A 27,840-nucleotide genomic window follows, 5' to 3' on the forward strand; every position below is an offset into this window, starting at 1 on the left:
TTACATAATGGTTCAAATATTTTAGAATATGGTTATTGTATCATCACGAGGGAAATATGACCAATTAGCCATTATTTTCACTAATGGGAGGTGTAATAATTGGAAACAAAGAGGAAGTCTTAGCCAAACCACCTGTTCACAGCTTTTGAGGCATTGAAACTACAAGGATAAAATTGGTGATTTGTCACCAATAACTTGTTTAATTTATTATGAGTACATGTATTAATGGGTAGGGGAGCCTTGTCTCACATTTATAATATATTGATAGAAAAAAAAGTACTGGAAACCAATTAATTTATTAGAATTATGTTTTTTGTTTATATAGATTAGGTATGAATTTGTTGAAAACGTATTTATGAAAAACGTGTTTTATGCAAATTCTGAAGAGGAATAGTATAGCATTTGGTCAAATTCATAGGCCATAAGTTTTTATAGTTTTTTAAGTTGTTAAAAAAAATAATTGCATAGGCACAGAATCAGATTCAAAGAAATGGACTGGTAAAGTGACTTACTACATCAAATGAAACATTAGAATATAATTATATTGAGACCTTGGGGTCAGATAGTTTGCCATCCACAATGAAAGAGTTAAAGACCTTTTTGGACCAAATTCGAGTATTGCTTTTGCTGCATTATACAACAATATAAATTCTGTGTTACCAGACAGTTATTCTGTTGATAGTGAACCAGTAAGAGTGAGAAAGGTGAAAAAGTACGTGCACTCTCTGTGCCACATCTGAATCATCTTATTTGACATGACCTTACATCTCAGTTAACCTCAACATTAATTCTTATATTTTCAAAGTGTTGATTATAAAGTTTGTCTACTGCTAGAGGTAATTCCAATCAGATGTAATATTCTGCAACCTTCAGCAGCATCACCATCTTCGGAATAGGATTTGCCACTGACATCTATTTGCTTGGCACTAAGACAGACTGAAATTCTGTAAACACCCATCTGAGAAGACTCCCCATTCTGTAATCTTCATTTCTTTTCCAAGACATTTTTGTCTTTGTGGTGATTATTGGTTCCAAGATAGGCTTCCTTATGGCATAGTGAGCTACAAATCACCTGTACATTTCATCTGATATATATATATATATATATATATATATATATATATATATATATATATATATATATATATATATATGTATATATATATATATATATAATATATACACATTCATTTCAGTGACTTATGTGTGACAGCCTCTGAGCAGTAATGTATATTTATATATATATATATATATATATATATATATATATATATGTATGTATGTATGTATGTATATACACCATATATTTTGGAATAGCTATGCCTCACTATTGATTTGACTTAGACCAAAGCAGTGTGGTGGACATGGCACCCCCATAACCCCAAGGTGCTGAAATGGGAGGCTCACTTCCATTGGATTTTATTTGATGTGTGTTTGGATTTGGCCGCCCACCTTTTAAGGAAGAAAAAGACTTTGGTGTATATGTATTTACCTAATTTTAGTATACAGGAAAAGAGCATTGCCCATGGAGTCCTCTTTCTTACTCTCAATTATTATTCTAACCATATACCGAGAACTTTTTCCCCCTTATAAGGGAGGTAGCCAAGTCAAAGGCATGTACCTACTCCCACCCATTCAACTCCCGCCCCGGGCTCCTCATGGAGCTTAAAATTCATGTGTAGTTCGAATTTGGGCAATATCATCTTAATGTGCTGAATGGCCTACCGGCTCTGGCACTTGGCCTTCAAGCCAAAAATTTCATAGATCAATCAATCAATCAATATCATCTTATTCTCCAATTATTATACCTAACTTTAAATTTGTTGTGTGCACACGTGTGTGTATTTACCCAGTTGTATCTTATGGGAAGGGGAACTATCCTTGTGGTGTGTGTGTGTATGTACCTAGTTGTATTTTACAGGAAGGGAGCTATGCTCGTAGTGAATGTATATGTATTTACCTCGTTGTATTTTACGGGACAAGAGCTATGCTCGCGGTGACCTGTTTTCGTATCTCTCCGCATCCAGTTTATTATTAAAATCATGTATAGTTTTGGTACTCACTGTTTCTCCATTTAGTTTGTTCCAGACATCAATTACTCTGTGTGGAAAGCTATTCTTTTTTAGGTCTCTTCTGTAACTATCCTTCTTTAGCTTCTTTTCGTGTCCTCTTGTTTCTCTTCTGTCCCACTTTAATAAGTGGTCTCTATCGAGAATTTCCATCCCTTTCATAATTCTGTAATTGGTCAACAAATCACCTCTTTCTCTTCTCTATTCCAGTGTTGATAGATGTAATTTCTCCAATCTTTGTTCATATGTCAGATTTGACAGTGTAGGTGCTATTTTTGCCACTGCTGTTTGGATTCTTTCTAGTTTTCTTATGTTCTTTTTTGTGCTAGGTGTGTGTGTGTTTATTAGAACAAGCTTGCAAAGAGGAAGCAATGGTATAGGATGAGTAAAGTTTGTGTATATTTAGACCAATCCCATTTGACAATATTTATTAATGATGATATAACAATAAAGAGGAAATATGTTAATGATAATAAAAGTGGATAGTACAATAATATAGTCATTGCTGTTATTATTACTGTTATCATTGTTATTGTTGTTACTATTATTGTTATCTTCGTTGTTTTTATTGTTACTCTGGAGATCACACAATTTTAATCTTAAAATCAAACAAACCACACAAAAATAAAACATCAATGTAGGTAATTCTCCCTCCTGTACACCGTATCCAAACTGATGGAAAGATTGATCTCAGAGTGGGGAGGTCAAAATCAAAATTACTGCCCACATCAACATGATTCAAAGAGGGCAACTGCACCAGTATGCCACTTGCAAACATCACTCAAGTACTAGGGGAATTAAACAAGTACCACCAGAAAGAACAGTAATAAGTCTATAGACATATCCTATTGAAAAATATCCACAATGACCAGAAATGGCTAACATCTTGTGGAAAGTGGAAATATACATGTATTAAAGTCTGATGCTGACTAGTTTTAGTAAGTTTTCTCAAAGAAATAAGGCTGCAGGATGAGAAATAGGTGATATGTTTTTAGACCTACTCTAGTTGACAAAACCTCTCCACATTAATAGTATAATGAGTAAGTATATAATAATAGTGATTATAATGATGGTAACTATAACAATAATGATTATGTTTAGCAATATAATAATGATACATATATACCAGTGTATGTGATGATAATACTGTGAGATATAGCTTCATTATTGACATTACTATTAGTATTACCTTATTGTTGCTGTTTATTATTTTTTTTATAATCAAAGTATCATTACTTGGGTGTGAGGTTGGAGTAGAGACAGATTGAGTGTGCTTGGCAGACACTAAGTACAGTATGTAGTAAGGGCTTTTTACATTAAATTCCCTCTGCAAAGGTGGCAGTGTCTCTTGGACAGGGATGGAGGGGTTGTGACATTAAACCAAATCATCATTAGAATCATCATCATCATCATTAATACTACTGAGATGAGAACAATGACTAAAGAATAAAATAATTGAAACTTCCCTTCAGAAATCTTTTGTAACATTACTACAGATGACCATGAATCAGAGAAACATCTGGTAATAAAACTGAATACTACTGAGATGAGAACAATGACTAAAAAATAGAATAATTGAAACTTCCCTTCAGAAATCTTTTGTAACATTACTACAGATGACCATGAATCAGAGAAACATTGATAAAGGACCCTGAAGTTTTCTTTAATTGTCCTGCTGTGTCTAGCATTCCTTTTATTCTGCCCCCATTCCAAAGTCTTATTTGGTGGGATATATGCCCCTGCAAAGTCTATCTCTTTCCACTTGTTTGTTTGTGTGCATTCACCTTTGATCTTTGGATCACATGCTGGTCTCGTGATAGACAGCTATTTCCCTCCCAGAAGAGAGCTCAGAACTCGTATGACCAATCTATGGGTAATGCTGTGACCTTACATGCACTCACACACCCAACTACCCACAAGAGTTGGAGTAACGACTTGAAGCGCAGCGATACTGAAATTATTTCAGCCCTGGGCTAGATTCAAACCTGGACCGCCATAGTGACAGTCAGGGACTCTATCAACCGCATCGTTTGTATGTGTGTGTGTGTGTGTATTTACCTAGTTGTATTATATGGGAAGGGAGTTATGCTCATGGTGACCCGTCTTTGTATCTTTCAGCATCAAGTTTTTTCCTTAAAATCTTGAATAGTGTTTGCACACACTGTTTCCTGATCTAATTTATTCCAGGTATCCAGCACTCAATGTGGGAATTTTTTTTTCTCCAGATCTCTTCTATAGTTATCCTTTTTGAATTTTTCATATCCTCTTGTTTTTCCATTTTCCCAATATAATAAATCATCTCTATCTAGGATTTCCATTCCTCTCATGATTCTATAGTCAGTAAATCTCTTCTTTCTTTTCTTTGTTCCAGAGTTGGTAGTTCCAGTTTGGACAATATTTGTTCATATGTTAATTTGGAGAGAGTTGGTGCCAACTTTGTCGTTGCTCTTTGTCTTCTTTCTAATTATTCTTTTTAGTACTGGGTGTCCATAGTGTTGCTGCATACTCCAGTTTTGGTCTTATTAGTGTAACTAATATTTTTTTAATAATTTCCTAATTTAAGTAGTCAAATGCCACTTACATTGACCTTAATAGGTTGAAGGTTTCTCTGACTATTTTATTGATATGTTTGTCCTACTGTGTGTGTGTGTGCGTGCATGTGCACACAAGTTTTTAAAGGTGAGGGTATTGGTGTGCAACAACTGTAGTGTTCACAATCTGAGAAAAATCATAGGTTGTAAGGGACAAGCTGAACAGAAGGATGTGGCAGTAATGCGTGCAAAATGAATGATGTCTATAAAGTTTATGTTGAAATATTGAGTTCATATTCATATGTCCAATCATTTATGTTATTGAACAATATTTACAGGCAGTGTGAGGGAGGCTCATTGAGCATTTTGGCTGTGACCTAAGACCTCGGAGCAAACACTGGGCCTTCTGCCACCACAATGTTTCACCGTTTTCATGACATCAAGAACAACCAAGACAGCCAAATGGTGAGTTGTACATTTAAAATTTCGTTTTTTTCCATATCTTGGAGCAGGAAGTCAACATAGAATCATAATCTCCTATTGTCTTTTCCCCGGTATTTGTAAACATCAAAATTACTATTCATTGAATTGTATTTGTGTATAATGTGGGTGTGTGCTTGGTTATCCTCTCGTATAATGAGGAACCAGATTTCTTGTACATCAAGTAGATGAGAATTTTTCTTTGGGATGAAAGAATGACCCAAAGGGTGGGGGTAGTAGGTCCCACTTAATGAAGTGATGAGGATAAACTTGTAACTGTCAGGCCCTGCTCTAGAAACTGCCTTACTGCAGTGCTGTAAACCAGTAGTGTTGCAGGCAAACCGGGTGACTAATTCCACAAGATGCTGGTATTGGAGGGGTGTTTTGGTTTTAATGTTTATAGAATAGGTGTGTGCTTTGAATTGGGCACTCCCTCATATAAAAGGGAAAGGGCTTTTGGTATGTGTGTGTGTATGTTTGTGTTATTAATTCCTGTATGTTGATATTCTCGCCATATTGAAGGAAATGTTTATGGGAGAATCTGTGAAACATTACTAAGAAAGCAACTTCCAAATAAATGTTAATCACCAGAGTGTTCACACATGCAGAGAACTTAATCACTCTGTCAACCCAATACCCCAGGTCTCTCTTGCAGGAGACCCATGGCCTCCAGGTAACCAGTAGTGGTGTCTAGTTTGACCCACAACTTAAGGAAGCTATGTGTTGTCTAGATAGAAAAGAGGGCAGTGTAGGATGAGGTGTTCATTGGCATCTGTTTGGTTATTGTATATCAGGTAATTTGAGCCTGGCGAGGTCAATTCTGCATTGATATTGCTATAATGGTGGTAGGTCACCTAAATACAGTCATGCAAATGTGAGTCATGCTTGTTGAGGAATTGATTTCTGGATTGGGCTAATGATGCCTGGGGTTTTGTGGTCAGCTTTGGAGTGTTTGTGGTTATGTATGTATATATATATATATATATATATATATATATATATATATATATATATATATATACACACACACACACACACCTAGTTGTATTTGCCTAGTTATATCTTATGGGAAGGGAAGCTATCCTCTTGGTGTCCCACCTTTGTATCTCGTAGTGTCTAGTTTGCTCTTAAATTCATGTATGGTTTTTGCACATTATTGTTTTGTCCAGTTTTCCAAGTGTCCACCTCTGTGTGGAAAATTGTTCTTCTTCAGATCTTTTATAACCATCTTTTTTGAGTTGCTTTCCATGTCCTTTTTTTTTGTTTCTCTTGTCCCAATTTAATAAGTCCTCTCCATCAAGTATTTCCAAGTGTGTGTATATGTATATATATGTATATATATATATGTGTGTATATATATATATATATATATATATATATATATATATATATATATATATATGAGGAAAACGGAGGAGAGTTAAAAAAAAAAGATGATGTAAAAGCAGTTATTAAAATTTTGAGAGCAGGTAAGGCACCTGGGTTAGTGGGTGTCATGCAGAGTGTCTGAAAAAGGGAGGTACAGTGATGGTGGACTGGCTGGTGAGGTTATATGTTTGTCTAAAAGAGGGTAGACTGCCAGAGGGCTGGACAAGTGCCTGTAGTAGTTTCAGAAGGATCAGTTTGTTGAGTGTAGCTGGGAAGGCTTATGGAAGGATTTTCATTGAGAGGATTAGAAGAGTAACAGAGGGAGTAATTGGTGAGGAACAGTAGGGGTTGTGTGGATCAGATTTTTGTGGTAAGAGAGATATGTGAGAAAGCTTTAGGAAAAGGTAATGATGGTTTTTTGACCTTTATAGATTTGGAAGAGGTTTATGACAGGGTAGACAGGAAGGCACTGTGGGAAGTATTGCGGATATATGGGATAGGAGGAAAGCTTTTAAGAACAGTCAAGAATTTTTACGAGAGTAGTAGAGCCTGTGTTAGAAATAGAAATGGAGAGAGCAAATAGTTTGAGGTAAAGGTGGGACATTGCCAGGGATGTGTCATGTTGCATTGGCTGTTGAATTTATAAGTGGATGGGGTGGTGCGAGAAGTAAATGCAAGGGTAATGGGCTGGGAATTGGAGATGGTTAAAAAAGGGGTGGGGGGGTAAAACAGTTGTTGTTTGCTGACAACACAGCTTGTAGCAGGATCAGAGGAGGGATGAAGGAAGTTAGTGACAGAGTTTGGGAAGGTGTGTGAAAGAAGGAAGTTGAAGATAAATATAGATAAAAAGTAAGGTGATGAGATGTACAAGGGGAGAGGATGGCATCAGATTGGAAGTGAGTTTTTATGGAGCAAGACTGGAGGAAGTGGATAGCTTGAGATACTTGGGGGCTAATGTGGTGGGAAAGGGAGGAGTGGAGGTAGAGGTAGAGTGTAGATTGAGAGAATCAAGTAAATTCCTTTGAGGGATTAAAAAGTGTAATGATAAATAGACATTTAGGAATGGATGCTAAGAGGAGATTGTACGAGTATGAAGGAGTGAATGTGCCGACAGCACTGTATGGGGCAGAAACATGGAACATAAGATAGGAAGAGAGAGTTTAAATGTGTTTGAGATGAAATGTCCAAGAAGTATTGTAGGGGTTATTAGGCTGGATTGAGTGAGAGGTGAGGAGGAGAGTGGGGGTGGAAAAGGAGTTGGGAGATAGGGTTGATGAAAGAGTGGTGGGATGGTTTGGACACATGGAAAAAATGAGTGGAGAAAGATTAGTAAAAGAAGTGTGGGAGGCAGAGGTGAATGGAGTGAACATGAGGGGTGACCATGGATGAAATAGAAGGGTAGGGTAAAAAGAGCATTGGGAAAGGGGGATGTCTGTTAAGGAAGGAAGGGAGAAAACAGAAGATAGGGGTGAGTGGAGAATGGTTGTGTATGGATGATGCTGTGATGCATGGAAGGGAGTGGGTGGGGGATGGGGGGTTAGGGAGTATGTGTGAATGATATTTTGATGCAGCCCAAAGGGATTTCTCTTTTTCTGCATGAGGGGATGGAGAGGGGTGGGGGAGATTACTGATTAAATGAAATGGCCTTGCTATGATTTGCTGCTGCTTCTTCTTCTTCTTCTGCTACTTGGTAGGGAGGATTTTGATATCTTGAGTGTAGATGAGTTGGGTGGTTTTGGTGCATCCTGTTGTCCTTAATGCTTTGTGTTGTGTTGTCTGCAAGGTGGTTAAGTATTGATGCCTTTTGGAACTAGAGGATTTATGGTCATATGCATTTGGCACTGTTTCATGCTAACTTTAACCTGATTGGGATTGTCCTTCTGTTGTGTCATGCCTCGAGATTCTGGGACTGCAGTCCACTCAGGCACAAAGCTTCCCAAAATTTATCAACAAAATTGTATAGCTTATAATTCACTAAATTGAGGTCTCTTACACCATTCACTTGTTTAGGCTAAATTAGTAGGAATACCTCTCCCCCTTCCCTTTTCTTCTCTTACTTCCCTCTTCCTCCTCCTTCTCCTCTTTGAATTACCCAATTTCACTCCCTGAGGTGTGTAATGGGACATGTCAGAGAACAATATTTTAATGAATCATCAGCCAGAAACTGCTGATTTATGGTTATGAATGTTTGCCCATTTGTTAGATACACTTCTCAAAGTCTGTAGCACGAAGCGTTGTTTAAGATTGATAGCTATATTTTATGTGGTTTCTTACATATTTGTGGAAAACAGTTATGTATTTTGTGGCAATAATTTTAAAAAGAGCAAGTGCAAGTGGTGACACTTGCCCCCTGGCAGGATTGAGAAGGCTTCGTGAAACAGACCCTTACATTTCATATAACGTGCTTATGTATTGTTCTTCAAGCCACGTCTACAGAAAAAATATATCCAACATGTCAGGAAAATGCAGGAATATTGACCTTGACTTGAAGAATGTAATTACCATCATTTAAAAAGTTCAAATCAAGGTAAGCAAATATTTTTGTTTGTTTAACGGGTCTGTTTCAAGAAGCTTTCTATCTTGCTGATTAAATAAACATTTTGTTTACTAGGAAGTTTAGACTTTAAAAAATGTTATCAAAGCCTTGAAACAGACCTTTTTATGTGAAAATGTGGAATTTTAACTATTTTGCTGTTTTACCTTATTTTATTAACAAATATCTTCTGATTTTTTATGGTAATTTTCTGTTTTGCAGATGCAAGGGAATAGCCGAAGCGGAACACCTGTAGCACCACAAGATATTCGACCACCCATGTTTCCACATGTGTTGAGACCAGATGCAAGCCTTACACCACAGCAGACACTTTCAAGTACATATCCCAGTTCATCAAGCCCCAGCCCAAGTCCCAGTTCCAGCTTTGTAAGTCAAGGAGGCCAGCTGATGCCGTTAGGAGCAAATATTATGTACCCAGGGATGAAAGCATTAGGTTTTCCAGCACAAGAAGCCCACAGATTTATGACGGAAGCATACAAAGTTGCGTCAGAAGATCCCCAGAAACTTTCCTTTTTGAATCCAAGTCGGATCAGTGAAACTGCTCAACCTCATGTCTCTGAACAGACCAGGAATTCGGAAGATCTTGAACAGATATCAAGTAATGCTCAGAGACAAACAGTTGGATCTGATCAGACTAGAATTTCAGGAGATAATGTTCCAAGGTTGCCTTATGAGTCACAGGGCAGTAGTAGTCTTCAGCAGCTAGCTCTAGATCCTCAACGATTAGAGGCAGAAACACAGAGGATGTTGGCATCGATGGAGAGATTGCCTACAAATGATCAGCAGAAGATAGTTGGAGAGACACAGAGGATTCCGCAATCTAGAACATCTACTGAAGGAAGTCAGTACTCAAAGACACCATTAGCTATGGAAGACTTGAAGCCTAAAGTACCTCATGGACCAGCAGCTAGCTCATCCTCACTTCTGTACTCAGGCCCTTTTTCTTCTTCATATTTGCACTATCAAGATGAAGCATTATATAAAAGACATCCATATAATGATTTATCTCATGGGAAGCGGTCCTCGGAGACCAGAGATACCTCCTCAGGAGAGGGTCCTTCTCAAGAACGGACTACACCTGGAGATATTATGTCTCATCATTTAGATATGATTGGCTACAATAGGAATGCATATGAACAAGGAGGATCAGTTAATGCAAGTGACACACAGTCAGACAATACCAGGTCAGATGATTTTGCATCTCTTGATTTAGTAAGTAGACATGCTGCTGTCCGGGGACCCAAAGATGTATTCAAAGCAAGGGTTCCTAGAGTGCGGCAGTCAAAGACTCATAAGTGTGACTATTGTGAACTCGAGTTTAAAAATTCAACTCAGCTGAAGAATCATACATGGAGACACACAGGAGAGAAGCCATACTCTTGTGAACTTTGCCACGCCACATTTACGCAGCAATCAAACCTGAAGACGCACATGCGTATTCACACAGGAGAGAGACCGTATGCTTGTGAGGAATGCAGTGCGACCTTTACTCAGCTATCGAACCTCCGCACGCATCAAAAGACACACACAGGGGAGAAACCCCATGAATGTGACGTATGTGGAACCAGATTCTCGCAGCAATCAAACTTAAAGAGTCACAAAATGATTCATTCGGGTGAAAGACCGTTTAAATGTGACGAATGCGAGTCCACATTTGTACAGTCAACACACTTGAGAAATCATATGCGGATTCACACAGATGAACGCCCGTATGCCTGCACTCGGTGTGGAGCAAGGTTTCGACAACTATCTAATCTTAAGACCCATGAAAAAACACATACTGGAGAGAAACCCCACATCTGTGATGAATGTGGAGCAGCTTTTGCCCAAAAATCAAATTTGAAATCCCACAAAATAAAGCTTCACTCTGGGGAAGTACAACCGAGCAAAAGGGGGAGAAAAAAATTAGAGGGAATCAAACCATGTATATGTGAAGAGTGTGGAGCCAAGTTTACGTTGATGTCGAATTTAAAGATTCACATGAAATTACATACAGGCGAGAAACCGTTTACATGTAGCATGTGTAATGCCTGTTTTGCCCAAAGATCAAACTTGAAAACCCACGAAAAGGTACATTCTGATGAACGACCATATCAATGTAATGAATGTCCTGCTGCATTTAAACAAAAGACAAACTTGAAAACACACAAAATGAAAAGGCATCCTGTTAAAAGTTTGAAGATAAAGATTCTTCAAGATTCCCAGTTCATGAGACACGAGGGTGAGATTTTGGACCGTGAGGGAAGTGCTTCTTCCTTTATTGGTGAGCCCATTGTCCAGATTAGGGAAGGAAGAGATCCTCATGGAGAATTTGCTGGAAATTCTGCCGATGAGGAGTATAGTGAAGGGGATTTGAGGTATGGAGAGGAAGGTTCCATGCAGCCAGTTGGGACTTGTGCACCGTACCCAATTGCTCCAAATTACATGGCCCCCTCTGGTGGAAATATCACCAGAATGGAAGAAAATCCTTTTGATCCCAAGTTTTAATTACAAAGCATCTTCAGTGTGGCTTACCTTATTTGTAATAGGTAATAGATTTGAATGGATGGCAGTATTGATGAATTTTTAATTCAAGTCTAAATACTATGAAGTACTTTTTTAATGGTTGTTCTTGAAAATAGTCTATAAATATAGGTAATTGAATATGGGCAGAGATTTGCAATAATTGTACTTTGTTGGAGTGGGTGAATGTAAAAGCTTGCTGTAAGGTACTAGCATTGCTTTTTATACTTAAAAGATAGTGTGTAAGGTTACAATATTTTGTTATTAATGAAACATGATATAATGCTTTGCTTTAGAGTATGATACTCATAGAAAGACATTACTAGCAAATAATTGTATTCAAATAATCTTATATTTGAGTAAAGCTTCTGTAACATGTTTTTTATATGTCTTGCTGTTAGTGTGTTATATTATCTTAATGTCTGTAATATAGCAAAGGATAGTTTTAGATGTGATTAATAAGTGTGTTGAAACTGCTTTGTGGCAGCCTATTTTTACACAGATGTGTAAATCGTGATATTTTGCCATTTCAACTTATACAGAAGAGCAGCGTCCTCTCAAAAGCACATTACAAGACTGGGGACAATTTGTACTGTCAAGAAAACGGATCGCATGCCTCTCAGCTGTGTTATGCACATTTTGTTTGTGATGTGCTCTTTCCAGTAAAATTTTGCAATTATTAAATGGGCAATTAAAATTCATTCTTTTATATGTGTGTGTAGCTATAGTTTTCTAATGCTTCCTGAAATAACAAGGAATCATTAAATGATAATTTCCAAAACATAGCAACAGCAACAGTAAATTTGAATCAAGAATCATGAGGAGCTAAAATAGAGGGAAATAGGAGTGGATGCATGTCTTGGCTGGCTTCCTCCCTTTGTTAGAGGGAGAGGCACTTGGTACATAACTAAATAGAATAAAGAAAAATGTATTTCACAGAATTGTAAGTGATCTCAGTAAGCATGTATTCAATGCAGACCATCCAAGTTTAATGTGAAACTATGAACATGCATATACTAAAGGCCATTTTCCCCCTGTTAGGGAGTGGCCATATTCAGGTAGACACCCTTTTACCCAGCCCACATCCATCCAAAACTCATTTGTTCTTCCTTCCATCTGAGCTCCATGTGGATGAAAGGTCATTCAAGTCTCCTGTCCATTTCATGGGTTAGAAACAATGCAACAAGAAAGAACCTCTTCAGTAGGGTCTGGCAGCTGAACCTGGCTTACCCCCACTGCTTCATCACATACCAACCCTCTCTTTTCCATTCAAGAAATTGCAGAGCAGACAAGAAGCAGTCCCTATGAGCTGCATATACCAAAAGGCCCTTTCCTCTGTGTAATGGGAGTGGGTGAGTCATAGCATACATACATCCAAAAACTTATCTGCTGTCCCTCCTATCTTAGCTCCTCATGGATGAAGGAGAGTTACCCTGTTCCCTGCTCATTCCTGAGATCGGAAGCAATACAGCAAAACAACGCCTCTGTGGCAGGGTTTGACAGCCAAAGCTGATTTACCTCCACCACTTTATTACTTGGCAATATCAAATAATACCTTTGGAACTATAGATTACCACGTAAGAATAATCATTGTTTCTTTTATTTCTTAATAATGTAAATTTTTTCAAGCTCTAGGATTGTTTATTTCACTTTTTCTCCCCAGTCCCATGGCAATTTTGGTCATGGCACTTTGACAAAGAATATTTTGAATTTTTTTATTATCTTCAGAAATTACTGCAACCATGACTGAAAGTAGATCTTTCCAACTGTATCTCAATTTCTGTAAATACAATTGTCTTAATCTCCTATGACTTTCTTTTGTTCTCTGTTGCTGTTTTCTTTTGTTGCTATTTTCCCTTTTTGCATAGCCTCTTTGGCTGCAAGGTTAGCATACATCTTGCAGCTTTCAAAAGGTCTAAAGTAACTAGGATGCAGATTGTGCCACGTTTACAAAATGATCTCATAATTTGAAAGGCAGTGACCATTTCTTCACCAAGGCTTTGTGGACTGCAAGAATTGAATTGATACGGACAACTCATTTGCAAGGGCAGTATCTCCATGATTTGTCAATATGCATTTGGAAAGCACAAACAACTGTGGAGAATTCCTTTCTTCCCTGTTAATCTTTCATTCCATCAATGTCATCCCAGTATTGATCAATTCTCCATATTTGGCTTTCAATTGGTATCTCCTCATGGAGCCGAAGACTGGTCTTCTCCTATACATGTTTCCAATAGGAGTTGTACCCTAGTAGAAGTTTGGGGAATGACCATTATCATTCCTGTGGAATGTTGTGATTTAATCTGTCTCGAACACTTTTGCCAAAATGTTTCTGGCTTGTTGGTATTGAGAGCCTTCACAAAATTTAGTAAGTTAAATACTTGCTAACAAAGATAGATCAAATCTCTTCTCTGGGTGTACAACATAGGCTTCCTTGAGACAGGTACATATGGATTTTCTCATGCTTTGTCTTGGTGCATTGTCTCCACCGTAAACAGTGTGTCAGGGACAGGGGACCCCCTATCCACAAAATGTTGAGATGGGAGGAGTATAAAACAGGTTTATATATGTATGAAGTGGATGTGCAAGATGGCTTATCTACACACACACACACACACACCCTTCTCTCTCTCTCTCTCTTGTCTCTTATCAGTTTCCCTAATTTTTTTTTTGTTTTTTTGTTTTTCTCTCTCTTTTCTCTTTTCTTTTTTTCCTGTCTCTCACTGTGAAATGCTTGATGCCAATTTTGAGCTAATTTTTGAGTTTTACAATTATATTCCATGCTGGGAGGCATGAAATTGTCATGTTAGAATAAGGTACAGTATTTCTTCGCATGATTGTAATGACAAAAGCTTCTCTTTTTCTTGTTGAATTATTTTTCGTCTGATTAGGAGGCAGAGTGCCAATTACAGTTTGAGAGACTTGAGTACTATATTCTCTAGAAACTTAAATAAATTATATGAATCATAAAATTTTTCTGGTATTCATTCTCCTTAATATATATTGTGAAATCTTAACCTTCTCTGGCCAACAGGGTTCTGTAAGATGAATGATATTGTCTTGCATTTGCTTAAACAAAGCACATATATATGCCAAGTTTAGTGCTCTGTATGTATGCACAAATAGTTATACAAATTATGTGTGTGAGACCTGGTTGAAGAGTGCTAATGAGAAAAGTCACGTGGAGGTAGTGGAAATGAGGTGTTTGGGGGCTGTGGATGAAAATAAGAAATATATCAAAGTAAGGAATGATTGATTAAAGGTTATCTGGTGTTGTAACTGCCAAGGTCATAGACGCCGAGTAAGGAGTGACAGGATTTGCAAATATACTTGGGTATGACAACCCTCAATGGAGGGGACACCCACAGAATTCATGGGTGGGGCAAGTTGATTAAACCTGTTCAGTTGTCTGGAGTGGGAAAGAAGGGTGGCTGCATGGAAGCTTGCTTGGAGAGACCCACGTGGGGACTGGTGACGGCCTGTGAGTGAAGCAGCACTCTCCTTGTCATTTGCCTCCAATTGATGATGATGTGGTGTAGATTGGATAAGAGTTTACTCCATGTGTCTTTACAAGAAAGACCTAAGGGAGCAGATTGATTTATATGATTTGGTAAGATGAGATCGACCCCACCTGAGGAAATTTGCTCGTCCACACCTCCCATGCTGAAACTGCAAACTAAAATACTAGCTATGTATACTCAAACTAAGATAGTTTAAACTTTAGCCTGCTGTGTTTGGTGTGTGGAGCAGGTTGTGTTGTCACATGGGATCCCCTGTCCATTCCATGCTAAATACAACAAAATTAATTACCAACAATCCCTTGTATATTCAAACTAGTATAATTTAAACTGAATTTATTCTGGCATGGGTGGAGTATGGGAGCAGCTAGGACCACTGCATGTCCGTATTACAAGGAGGATGTGTTACTAGCTGCATGTACACAACCACACGCCACCAGCAGTAAACAGGTTTGCTCATTATGCAGTGGGAAAATACCAGTCATAGTTCTCTAATTTATGATATTTAGATGCAGGTGACCTTTTTTAGTTTATCAAATCTTTTTTGGCTACCTCCCTTGTAAGGAGGAAAAAGCCTTTGGTATATGTATGTAAATCTTTTTGTATTTCATTGTATTTCCTCTCAATTTATTCTTATTTTAGTTGTTTTATTTTATTTGCTGATTTAATAAAGCAGCCTTGCTGTGGATATGCTGTGTCTTGCAACATTGCTTCTGACCCAGGGGACAGTGCAGTGGACAAGATGCAGGGATGACCCGTCATTCAGGAGGTGCCAGGATAAGAGGGTGGAGGGGAGTGGAGTATGATAGGGATGGAATGGGTGCGAGTGGTTTTTATGCCATTGTTTTTTGGCTACTTCCCTAATAAGGGGGGAAAAAGCCTTTGGTATATGTATGTGTGTGTGTATATATATATATATATTTCTCCCTCCTGATCTGATTGGTCTGGTTATGTAAATGTGTGTGTGTATGGATGCAGTTCAACTCCTACTGGCAGCAAGTGAGTATTTAGTAAGAGCATACTACATGAAATTCATTTCCTGAGGCAGGTTATCATCCTAGCCCTCTGAGAGATAAATTCAAGATTATATATATATATATATATATACATTTATATATATATTCATATATATACATATATATATATTTATATACATATATATATATATTTATATATATATATATTCATATACGAGGGGTGATCAAAAAGTAATGACAGTGATACCATATATTTTCACGGTACAGAGGTAAATCCAAATAGTGGCCTACATTCCTTCAAAGTACTCCCCTCCTGCCTCTATGCAACGTTCCATCCTCTTTCGCCACTTCATGAAGCACTCACGGTACTCAGAAGCCGATATACCTTGTAGCTCTGAATTGACTGCTCGCGCCAGATCTTGGATGCGATGAAACAGTTTCCCTGCGATCGCACCCTTGATCTTTGGAAACAACCAAAAATCACAGGGAGCAAGGTCAGGCGAGTAGGGTGGGTGGGGGAGAAGTGTGATCCCCTGCTGCTCCAGGAACTGCACAGTGAGGCGAGCTTTGTGGGGGGCAGCATTGTCATGGTGCAGCAAAAGGCGCGATCGGCGACGGGTTGGTGCAGTCTTGGCCTGATATTCCAGGACTCGAGGAAGGACGTGATCAGTGTAGTACTGGGCTGTGATAGTACACTGTTGAGGCATTACATCCACACACATTGGTCCTTGTGAATTGAAGAAGATTCTTGAAAAGGCGCTTCCTGCTGCAAAATCCTTCCTTCAGAATCTGAGGTCGAGGTTCTTCATCACTCAACCACACCATGTTAGACTGCTTGTCTCTGGTGGTGAAGAAAGAAATCCAACACTCATCTCCGGTAGCTACATCTGAGAACCATTTCGGACCATTTGGCTCGAATTCAGCCAGCCATAGACGACAAATCCGCACCCGTTCGCTCTTCTGCTCTTCCGTAAGTAAATGAGGTATCCATCGAGCACACTTCTTCCTCAGCCCTAAGTGTTCATGCACGATGTCATGTGTGCTCCCATAACTGACACCGAGCTCCAAGGATAAGAATCGAAGAGTAACAGTTGGATCTTTGTCAATGATGGCCCGCGCACGGACCGTCGTTGCTTCGGTCACGGATGTCCGAGGGCGGCCAGGACGATGATCATCTTCTAGCTGCAATTTTCTGGCTGCGAAAGCTCGAATCCAGCGGGAAACAGTTTCCAGTGATGGAGTAGACTCGGGAAAAACTTGCAACAATTCCTCTCTGATCTCCGTTGCTTTTTTCCCGAGTTTCCACCTTGTGAAGGTGTAGAATCTGCAGCCTTCTTTCGAAAAATCCATGTTTCCGGTTAGAGAGGCAAACCAACAATGATGCAATCGCACAGTGCAACGATAAAATGTAAGCTAGACAAACCGACAAGCTCAAACATGTAACAACAGGCAACACTTGCTGCCCCTTGCTCCCCGCCCCCCCCAACACTTATAGTCTCTCAGCTACGAGTCCGACTGTCATTACTTTCTGATCACCCCTGGTATATATATATATATATGTATATATATATATATATATATATATATATATATTAGACTGGCCCAGTTGTATAGGGGTGGTTTTTCATATTATTAATTTCATTGGTCTCACCCATGCACATTGTGAGGCTAGCTATAAAAACAATTGTTGCCAAATTTGAGGTCTGTTGAACGAGTTTTAGTAGTGCCACAAAGCCTACAAAGTTTAAGGTTTCTCAGTTTTTCCACACCACCCTTGAGGTAACTGGAAAAGGCGCTTTTTTTTTTTTCTTACGTGGTATCCCCAGGAGGCCTATTCCACAGTGTTTTGCAATGAACTGAGTTTTTTTTTTTTTTTTTTCATTCATGCTTTTCTTCAATGCATGTTTTGTTGTATTTGGAAATTTATCTCTGTGATCTTCAACAACCTGTAGAAGGTACTGAAGCTGATCTTCATTTTTGGTAAGATATTTATTGTAGCTCTCAATCAAGGCTATAGCTCTCTCTGCATTGTCATTGGTGACATTCATAGTATTAGTATATTCTTTTGCAGCTTGAGAATCACTTTGTTCATTCTATTCAGACGGGTCTCCTTCTAAGAAAGAGGAATCTAAGGACAACTTTGTAAAGAAAAGTCTACTGAATTCAGTCACGAAGTCAGCTAAAGTTTTGTCTGAGATGCTCACTTTTTCTCCCAGTGTGTACCGTTTTTCTGGATGCTGTGAGCCAGGCTTCTGCAATGCCGACGCCATCTTTCTCTTCAGGGCTAGAGAGATACCTTCATCCATGAAAGCAAGGGGCACCAATTCTTCACTTAGATACCATAGGTGACGACCAAGAGCTCTGCTGGCCACAGAAGCAAGTTCCTTATCTTCACATATCTGAAGACTTTGCAAGTACTCTAAATCCTTGCGAGGTGCAGTAGATGCAGTTGAAGAAGTAAACCAGTTAGGAACGTAGTACTGCACGGCAAATTCTGCAAATCGCTCCACTGATGACTGCTCCTTCTTTGTCATTTTAAATTGTAGCTTGAAGAGCACAATTTTAATTTAATAGATCACCTTTGCCATCCAACGTGCTCGATGCACTGCTCCAGGCTGCTTGAAGCTGATGCCTGTTGTGTCACCTCCTAAATATGCCACTGATAGTTGTAAAAGTTCTTTGTAATCTGCGCGAGGATGATGACATTTCAACTGTTCCTGGCAAAAAATGAGCACAGCTTTTTTCGAGGGAAGACTTGCACTATGTGCTTCATATGATGAAGTATTGATACTCTTCCATGAATTTCGGAAACGTTTGAATAATGGAATTTCTGGTCCAGATGAAGCACCAAAACACTTCTGAAATATATCAGACACTATTATTTCGTTAATATGATGCCTGCAAGCAAAACAAAGAAGACTTCTGTTTAGTTTTGTTTCTATTGCCACACATGCACCTTTCTTACGACCACTGTTACTAGCAGTAGTGTCAAAACACATGGCCTTAACGCTGTCTTTAATATTCCAATCTTCAAGACATTCCACAACTGCTGCTGCTATTTGATCACCTGTACCTGACATTAGTTTTGGTATTCCCAAAAGTTTAGAGTTGCCCCCATATATTTATACTTATATTTCTCTTACGCTAACATGTGTAAAAATAAATGTTAGTTGTGGCACTATTAAATACAGTTATATTTTGCTGCAAATTCGCACAGATTATTTTTTTAACAAGCCTCATAATATCTGGGGGTGAGACAAAAGTTTTTCAAAAATTTAGTTTTTTGGGCCAGTCTAATATATATATATATATATATATATATATATATATATATATATATATATATATATATATATATATATATATATATATATATATACATATATATATATATATATATCACTGGTGAGAAATGTAGTAATATTTGTAAATCACAACTAACACCACAGTCGGACGAAAGGAAGTTGAATAAGCGAAACTATATATTTCGATTGCTAAATGCAATCCTCTTCAGTAGTACAAAGTGGAAGGAGGATGCTGTCTTAAATAGCAACATCTTACAATGGGAAGGGAACTGGGGAAAGAATAAATATCCCTACCCCAACCCTTATGTGACCTGAGGATGATGTTAGGTCAGGTCAGGGGGAGGGGGAGGAAACTTGTTAACAATTTGTTTGGTGATGAATAATCCTGATATTATATCGGGCCCATTGACCCTTGGAAATATTCATCGTGGGCAAATATTCAATTAAAGTGGATTCCACCATTTTTCCTTCTGAACCCACAGCCATATTTATAAATAAGCTCGGGTTTTTCCCATTCCATCTGGTGAATAAATTATTCACGTGTTAAAACACGGCTGAACTTTCTTGACCATACTTGATAGACCTCATGTGTTCATTCAATCTTGTCCTTATGTCTCTCCCTGTCTGACTCTATCTTTCATCTGACTGTGGTGTTAGTTGTGATATATATATGTTAGGCTTGTAATCTTGCCCCACGTTGGGCAGCCAATATTAGGCTGGTTGAGGCAGACTCTGATGTAGAGAATTTGTTTATTTAGAAATTAATGTTGGGCGCCAGTTAATAATAGCTTGCTTCTAAGGGTGAGAAAAGGGGGAGGGTGAGGGAGGTGATGACCATAAGTTTCAAGTTGTGTCCCAGCTTGGTCTGTGGGGGAGGGGAGAGGAAGTGAGTAATGAGCAGTGAGCTAGGCTCATATACGATGCTCAGAGGCGATCTAAATCTTAAGACGTCCATTCAGCCATTATGTACATGGGCAGGTCATGACACGTGCTCCTAATGGGGATGAGGTCAAGTGTGACACATGGGAAGTTGGAGGCAAACATTCTGACACTGGTGACTCAGGAAGACAGAGGGCATTCATTCCACAATGAATCCAGTATTCATCATCATGTGGCTGGCTGAGGTGCAGGTTAGTCATCACTGCCTGATGCTGGCACTGCACGTGTTTCTTCAAGGAGGCTTTGTCCACCCGTCGGGCTCAAGGAAGCTCTGGGCCAAGTCATGCAGCTGGCGGGGTGGGGGGCACAAGCATGTCCCATGGGACCACTTTCAGGTCAGTAAGGTTATAGGGCAGCCAGAGAAGAGGTGAGGATGGGAATGATATATATATATATATACATATATATATGCTGAGACATTCTGACAGGTTGATGCAAGCAGAGTAGGAAACACAGGAGTCTTAGTCTTGAGTTTATTCCTGACTAGTTTGGCAGGTATGCTTTTTCAAAGGAATTGTGTACAAACAGGCTTTGGGCATTTTATACATGGGGTGGACCTCACTACCTCCCCATGTTACCAAAGTTGGTGACAAGTGTGAACATAACATATTCATTGTGGCAAATGTAATAATAATGATAAAGTTTAACAAGTGGTAAATATGATAACACTAATAATAACAATGAAAATATTAATAGTAATTGTAACAGTGATAATAGTAATAATGATAATAATAATAATGATAATGAAAATTCAAATATTTTATAATAATGAAAATTTAAATATTTTATAATAATAATAACAACAATAATAATAGTAATAATGATAATAATAACAATGTTGAAAATAAATAGTGATTAATGATATTAAGAATATAACAAAATAATCATGATAAAAAGAAGTGAATAGTAAGGATAATTGTTATGTTCGTGTAGAGGGAAGTAATGTCAAAGCTTACCAGTCGTTGGTCTGTGAAGTCAAGTGTGTTTAGTTTTTCTATCAGGTCAGAAGAGTTTCTGAGGTGTTCCGTTAATGCTACCTAAGGAGAATTTTATCTTAGGACTCTTAGAATATGCAGCAAAGAGTATTTACAAGAAGAAATTGAATACATAACTGCTGCATTCAGGAACCTAAGGTACCCTGAGGTTATGTCAGGAACATCACAACGGAAAGCCATTGAAATTAGAGGAAAGAAAGTGAAGAGAGGACAGATTTACAATACCTTGTGGTTCCTAACTCTGGCCTCTCTCACATGCTTTCCAAAATGTTTAGACAGACAGGACTTATCATAGTAAATGACACAGGGAAGAAAATAGGACACTTGATCACAAACAAAACCAAGACGAACCGTGATAATAGCATCGTATACAAAATTCCCTGCAATGGATGCGACTGTGTATACTACGGAGAGACATACAGAGGACTTAACAACAGACTCAGGGAACATAAAGCGGACATTAGACGCCACCGAGAAACAAATGCTCTAGTTAACCACATAGACACAGAGGGACACCTACCAAACTGGGAGGGATCCACCATTCTAGCCAAAGGACTACACAAGAAACAACGGAAAATAATTGAATCACTTTACATTGCCAACCACAAAAACCCAAACAAGAGAACTGGTGACTTAAAATGGACAAAATCTACCACGACACTTGCCCTCCAAGAATGGCTTCCCGGACCCCCCCGACTCTAAGTAAATACCTTTTTCCCACTTCTGCCTACCCTTTCCAGCTTTCTTTTACTTTGACGTTTCTTCTTATACCATGCTACCATACTTTATTTCACATGCTACCAATTCACGTGCCCTCCATTATTTCTACTTTGTTCCTTCACCACTTGATATTTTCATCATTATTATTACTATTCTCTTCTTTTTATCATGATTATTTTATATTAATATTATTAATCACTATTTTCAACATTGTTATTATTATTACTATTATTACTATTATTATTGTTATTATTATAAAATATTTAAATTTTCATTATCATCATTATTATTATCATTATTATTATTGTTATTATTATTATAAAATATTTGAATTTTCATTATCATTATTATTATTATAATTACTATTTTTGTTACTATTATCACTGTTGCAATTACTATTAATATTTTCATTGTTATTATTAGTGTCATCATATTTACCACTTGTTAAACTTTATCATTATTATTACATTTGCCACAATGAATATGTAATGTTCACACTTGTCACCAACTTTGGTAATACGGGGAGGTAGTGAGGTCCACCCTATGTATAAAATGCCCACAGCCTGTTTGTACACCATTCCTTTAAAAAAGCATACCTGCAAAACTAGTCAGGAATAAGCTCAAGATTAAGACTCCTATGTTTCCTACTCCACTTACATCATATATATATACTGTATATATATATATGTGTGTGTGTGTATACATACATACATACATACATCAAAGGCTTTTTCACCCTTACATGGGGGTAGCCAAAAAGAAAAAGGCATAGAAACCACTCCTACTCATTCCATTCCCTACATATTCCACACTTCCTCCACCCTCCTCCCTCTCTCTTGGCACCTCCTGGATGATGGGTCATCCCTGCATCCTGTCCACTGCCCTGGGTCAGAAGCAGTGTTGCAGACACAGCACATCCACAGTAAGGCCGCTTCATAAATTCAGCAACCCCTCTCGGTCCCCTCATGCAGAAAAGGAGAAGACGGAGAAATCCGTTTGGGCAGCGTCAAATTTTTTCTCGTACTTCCTCACCCCCCATCCCCCACCCACTCCACCTCATGCATCACAGCATCATCCATACACAACCCTTCTCCATTCACCCCTATCTTCTGTCCTCTTCCGTCTTTCTTCAACAGACATTCCTCTCTTTTGTAATGCCCCTTACACCCCATCCGTCCATCTCATCCTAGGACGCCTCCTCATATTCACTCCTTCCACCTCTGCCTTCCACACCTCTTTTACTAATCTTTCTTCACTCATTCTTTCCTTGTGTCCAAACCATCCTATACTCTTTTATCTACCCTATCTCCCAGTTTCCTTTCCACCCCTGTTCTCCTCACCTCCTCATTTCTCACTCTAGCCTAGTAACCCCTATCATATTTCTCAGACATTTAATCTCAAACATATTCAAACTCCTCTCTTCCTCTCTTATGTTCCATGTTTCTACCCTGTACAGTGCTGTTGGCACAATCACTCCTTCATATAACCTCCTCATTGCATCCATTCCCAGATGTCTATTTCTCATTACACTTTTTAATCCACCAAGGCATTTACTTGCTTCTCTCAATCTACATTCTACCTCCACCCCCATTCCTCCCTTTCCTGCCACATTCGCACCCAAGTATCTAAAACTATCCACTTCCTCCAGTCTCTCATCCTTATGCTCACTTCCAGCCTGCCGTCACACTCTCCACTTGTACATCTCATCACCTTACTTTTGCCCACATTTATCTTCAGCTTCCTTTTTTCACACACACCTTCTCAAACTCTGACACTAACTTCCTCAATCCCTCCTCTGATCCTGCTACAAGTGCAGTGTCGTCAGCAAACAACAACTGGGTTATTTCCCACTTTTCTCCATTTTCTTTAACCATCTCCAACCCCTGACCCACTACCCTTGCATTCACCTCTCACACCACCCCATCCATATATAGATTGAACAGCCAGGGTGACATAACACATCCCTGATGAAGTCCCACCTATACCTCAAACCATTCACTCTCCATTTCTAATCATAACACAAGCTCTACTACTCTCGTAAAAACTCTTGACTGCTCTTAACAGCTTTTCTCCTATCCCATATATCTGCAATACCTCCTACAGTGCCTTCCTGTCTATCCTGTTGTAAGCCTTTTCCAGATCCATAAAAGCCCAAAAAACATCCTTACCTTTTGCTATAACTTTCTCAAATATCTGTCTCACCACAAAAATCTGATCTACACAACCCCTACCTCTCCTAAAACCACACTATTCCTCACCAATTACTCCCTCTGTTCCTCTCCTAATCCTTTCAATCAAAACCCTCCCATAAGCCTTCCCAACTACACTCAACAAGCTGATCCCTCTGAAACTACTACACTCGCACTTGTCCCTCTTTCCCTTGTAAAGCAGAACTATACAGGCACTCCTCCAGTCCTCCGGCACTCTACCCTCTCTTAAACAAACATTAAATAACTTCACCAGCCAGTCCACCATAACTGTACCTCCTTTCTTCAGACATTCTGCATGGCATCCATCCAACCCAGGTCCCTTACCTGCTCTCATCATCTTAACAACTGCTTTCACTTCGTCTTTCCCTATTTCTCCTCCATTTTCCTCACTCATCACGGTCATTTTCTTGCACTTCCCACTGCAACTACCTTTCCCTCCCTATCCTCCTTCACATTTAGCAACTCCCTAAAATATTCTGCCCATCTTCCCCTTACTGCCTTCTCTTCCATTATCATCTCTCCAAGTGCACCTTTTACCTTTTCTTCTCTACTTGATCAGCCTCCTCTTCCTCTCTTAATTTCTTTCCAAAACATCTGTTTATTACTTTCAAAAATTTCTGTCATACTCTTACCCATTTCACATCTGCTCTCCTCTTTGTCTCCTTTATCTTATGCTTAACTTCCCTTCTCTTTACTTTGTACCTCTCACATGATTCCTTTGTCCTAATTTGTAGCCAATCTATGAATGCCTGCTTCTTCTCGCCTACACTCTTCTTTGCTTCCTCATCCCACCACTCACTACCCTTGCTTCTATTTCTTCCCGCCCTCCTTGTTCCACACACCATCTTTGCCCACCTTAGGACTCCTTCCTTGAATCATCCCCACTCCTCCTCCACTCCTATTTCTACTCTATCCTTCACTCCCTCCCACTCCTCTCTCTGCTTCTTATACTCATTTTCCTTTTCTTTCTCATTTAAGCAGTTCACTCTAAGTACCTCCCTACCTTCTGCCCTTTTCCTCTTTCTCCACCTATTCTCCACTCTCAATTTACCTTCCAGAAAATGATTTGATATTCCCCCACTCTCTCCCCTTAGAACATGTACATCCTTAACTCTTCCTACCATACTCCTGGTCACCACTATATAATCCATTATTGCTCTATCTGCCACCTTTCCATCCACCACCCTCTCTCATGTGTACTTATGCTTGAATTTGCTCCTAAACACTGTATTTGCTATCATCAACTCTCTTTCAAGACACATCTCCACCATCAACTCTCCACTATGATTTTTACCTGGAACTCCATACTTCCCAATCACTCCATCTATTGGTTCATTTCCTACCCTAGCATTAAGGTCTCCCAATACAACTACATTGACATTTCTCCCTAATCCCTCTATGCACTCATTTATATCTACCCAAAATACCTCCCTTTCCTCTACGCTCTTCTCACTACCAGGCCCATATGCACTTACAAAAACCCACATCTCCCTTCCCAGCTTCACCTTCATCCACATCAACCTTGATGAAACCTCCTTCCACTCCACTACACGCTTACTTATCTCTTCACTTACTAGTATAGCCATCCCTTCTCTCCCTCGTCCCCTCTTCACTCCTGAGTACCTCCCAGCTACACTCCCAAACTCACACTCGCCCTTCCCTTTCATTTTATTTTCACTCAAAGCCAGCACATCCATCTTCTCGCAAACATACTGCCAATCTCTTCGTTTTTACTCTCATCTGTATCACATCCATGCACATTAAAAGACCCAAACCTTAGGGTACTAGTTGGAAAACTCCCAGACCCTCTTATGCCTTTACTTTTTTTAGGAATTTCCCCTTTGGAGCTACAGGTAGCAGGACTCCTAATCCCATCCCCCATTCCATTTTTTGTCACCTCTTACGACTCAAGTGGAAAGACTTGGTGGTAGCATTCTCTTCCCCCACCACAGGGTAGGCGAAAAAAGGAAATGAATATTCAGAGAAAGGTTACAGGACAGTAACAAGGGGTTGGGGGACAGCATAACAGAGGGACAGTTGTAGTATAAAAGTGTCATCATTTCTCCATGAACAGAGTTTTCCTCTATCACAGACAAAATGATGTGTGGCTCTGGTCCATAGGGGCACCCCATATAGACCCTAAAGTATCAACTGCATGCTACTCTGCCACAGTAATATGCAGCCAATACCCCAGACGGGTATATACATATAATTGCCTTGGGTCTATTGGAATCTTAAGATAAGATTCCCATTGGTCATCTGTAGAAGTGAAACTGGTATTGACTAAATCTAACTGTAATAGCTTTTGAACACATGTCTAGGGTCTATTATATCTGGCTGTTGCTTGATTTGTTCAAAGGATGGCATGTAAAAGAGTAGTGAATATCTTTGTTGGGAGCCTCAGAATGAAATTACCTTTTTGAGGTGAAGCTCTTGAGTGGTAATGCTAGTTCACTCACTTCTGTATTCATACAGAAATTTCAATTTTTTTTAGGCCACCTATCAGACACATTGATAGAATGAAATATATGGAGATGAGGCAGACAGCAGGATTGGAGAAAAGGCAGATAGAGTTATCAAAGAATGCTCAAGTTGTGTGAGCATATGGGAAGGATGAGTTAAAAAAAGACATAACAAAGAGTGTGGAAGGCAGAGGTGGATTAAAGGGGTAAGAGGGTAATGGATACAAGAAGAATGCCTGTTGTGCAGTGAAGGGAGAGTGCAAGAGATAATGGAAATGGAGTGTGAATGGGTAAGGATATCATACAACACAAAGGGATTTCCTTTTGTGTGTATATTTCTTAGTTGATGAGGACGTGGGGCATGTAATGAAGTGGGGGGGGGGAGTAAACCAGCCTTGGCTATCAGGCCCCGCCATGGAGGTGCTTTGTTTTGTCCCTGGTGTAAGCCTTGGGCATGGGATAAGGATAATTCTTAATCTATGAGGACCTAAGATGGGAAGGACATTGGATAGGTTTTGGGTTGAGTGTAAGATAGATATACCGTAGGATGGGGTAATCAGCCCATCACTGGTGTAAATGGGCCATATTAAAGTTATTCATGTATTAAAGATTATGTTTCAACTGGTAATTAAAATTCTGGTAAAATGGAGGTAAGTATTTATTCAGGGCAAAAGTGAAATATTTTAAAACCAATTTCAATTAAAAAAGTGAATAACTTTTGTATGGCCCATTTACCCCCAGTGATGGCCCAATTACCCGATCCTATGGTATGCTTTAACTCAGTCTTCCCCTTAACATCTTCAATATGAGTTCAATTCTCGTGCGCAACACTAGATGCCTGATGTATCACAATACTCTTGTTATATAAAGTCATTCTCTTTCACTCTGAGTAATAAGAAACACAGAAAACGCAATCAAACCAGTTCATAGAATTTGGAGGTCACTCAGCTACAACTACAAAATAAATGTAATCAGGATACCTACATAGGCATCATCATATGCAAGAGGTTAAAAATGGGAAAAGGCTTATTGGTATATGTATGTGTGTTTATGTTTACATGTATGAAATATACCTTTTGCAGGTTACTTTATTCTGATTCATGTGTATTCATTTCTGGTTTGCTTGTATTTGCCTTTTGTCATAATAGTACTTTCTCCACTTTTTAAATTATATTAAGACCCTTTTCCCCATATTGGTGAGTGGGGGAGG

General features: G+C 38.9%; 1 protein-coding gene across 1 annotated transcript in view; it reads left to right on the forward strand.

The window, feature by feature from the left end:
• The window catches only part of LOC143035651 (uncharacterized), a 38,708-nt gene that overhangs the window by 683 nt on the left and 10,185 nt on the right, over nt 1-27,840 (forward strand). Inside the window, exons 2-4 of the mRNA XM_076202518.1 lie at nt 4,939-5,065; nt 9,204-11,486; nt 12,047-12,166. Coding sequence (XP_076058633.1) covers nt 5,018-5,065; nt 9,204-11,486; nt 12,047-12,166 — 2,451 coding nt within the window. The 5' untranslated portion in view covers nt 4,939-5,017. The remainder of the gene's footprint in view (nt 1-4,938; nt 5,066-9,203; nt 11,487-12,046; nt 12,167-27,840) is intronic.

The sequence above is a fragment of the Oratosquilla oratoria genome, chromosome 19, assembly GCF_046742065.1.
Source record: "Oratosquilla oratoria isolate Oo_2021 chromosome 19, ASM4674206v1, whole genome shotgun sequence".
Classification (NCBI taxonomy): Eukaryota; Metazoa; Arthropoda; class Malacostraca; order Stomatopoda; family Squillidae; genus Oratosquilla; species Oratosquilla oratoria.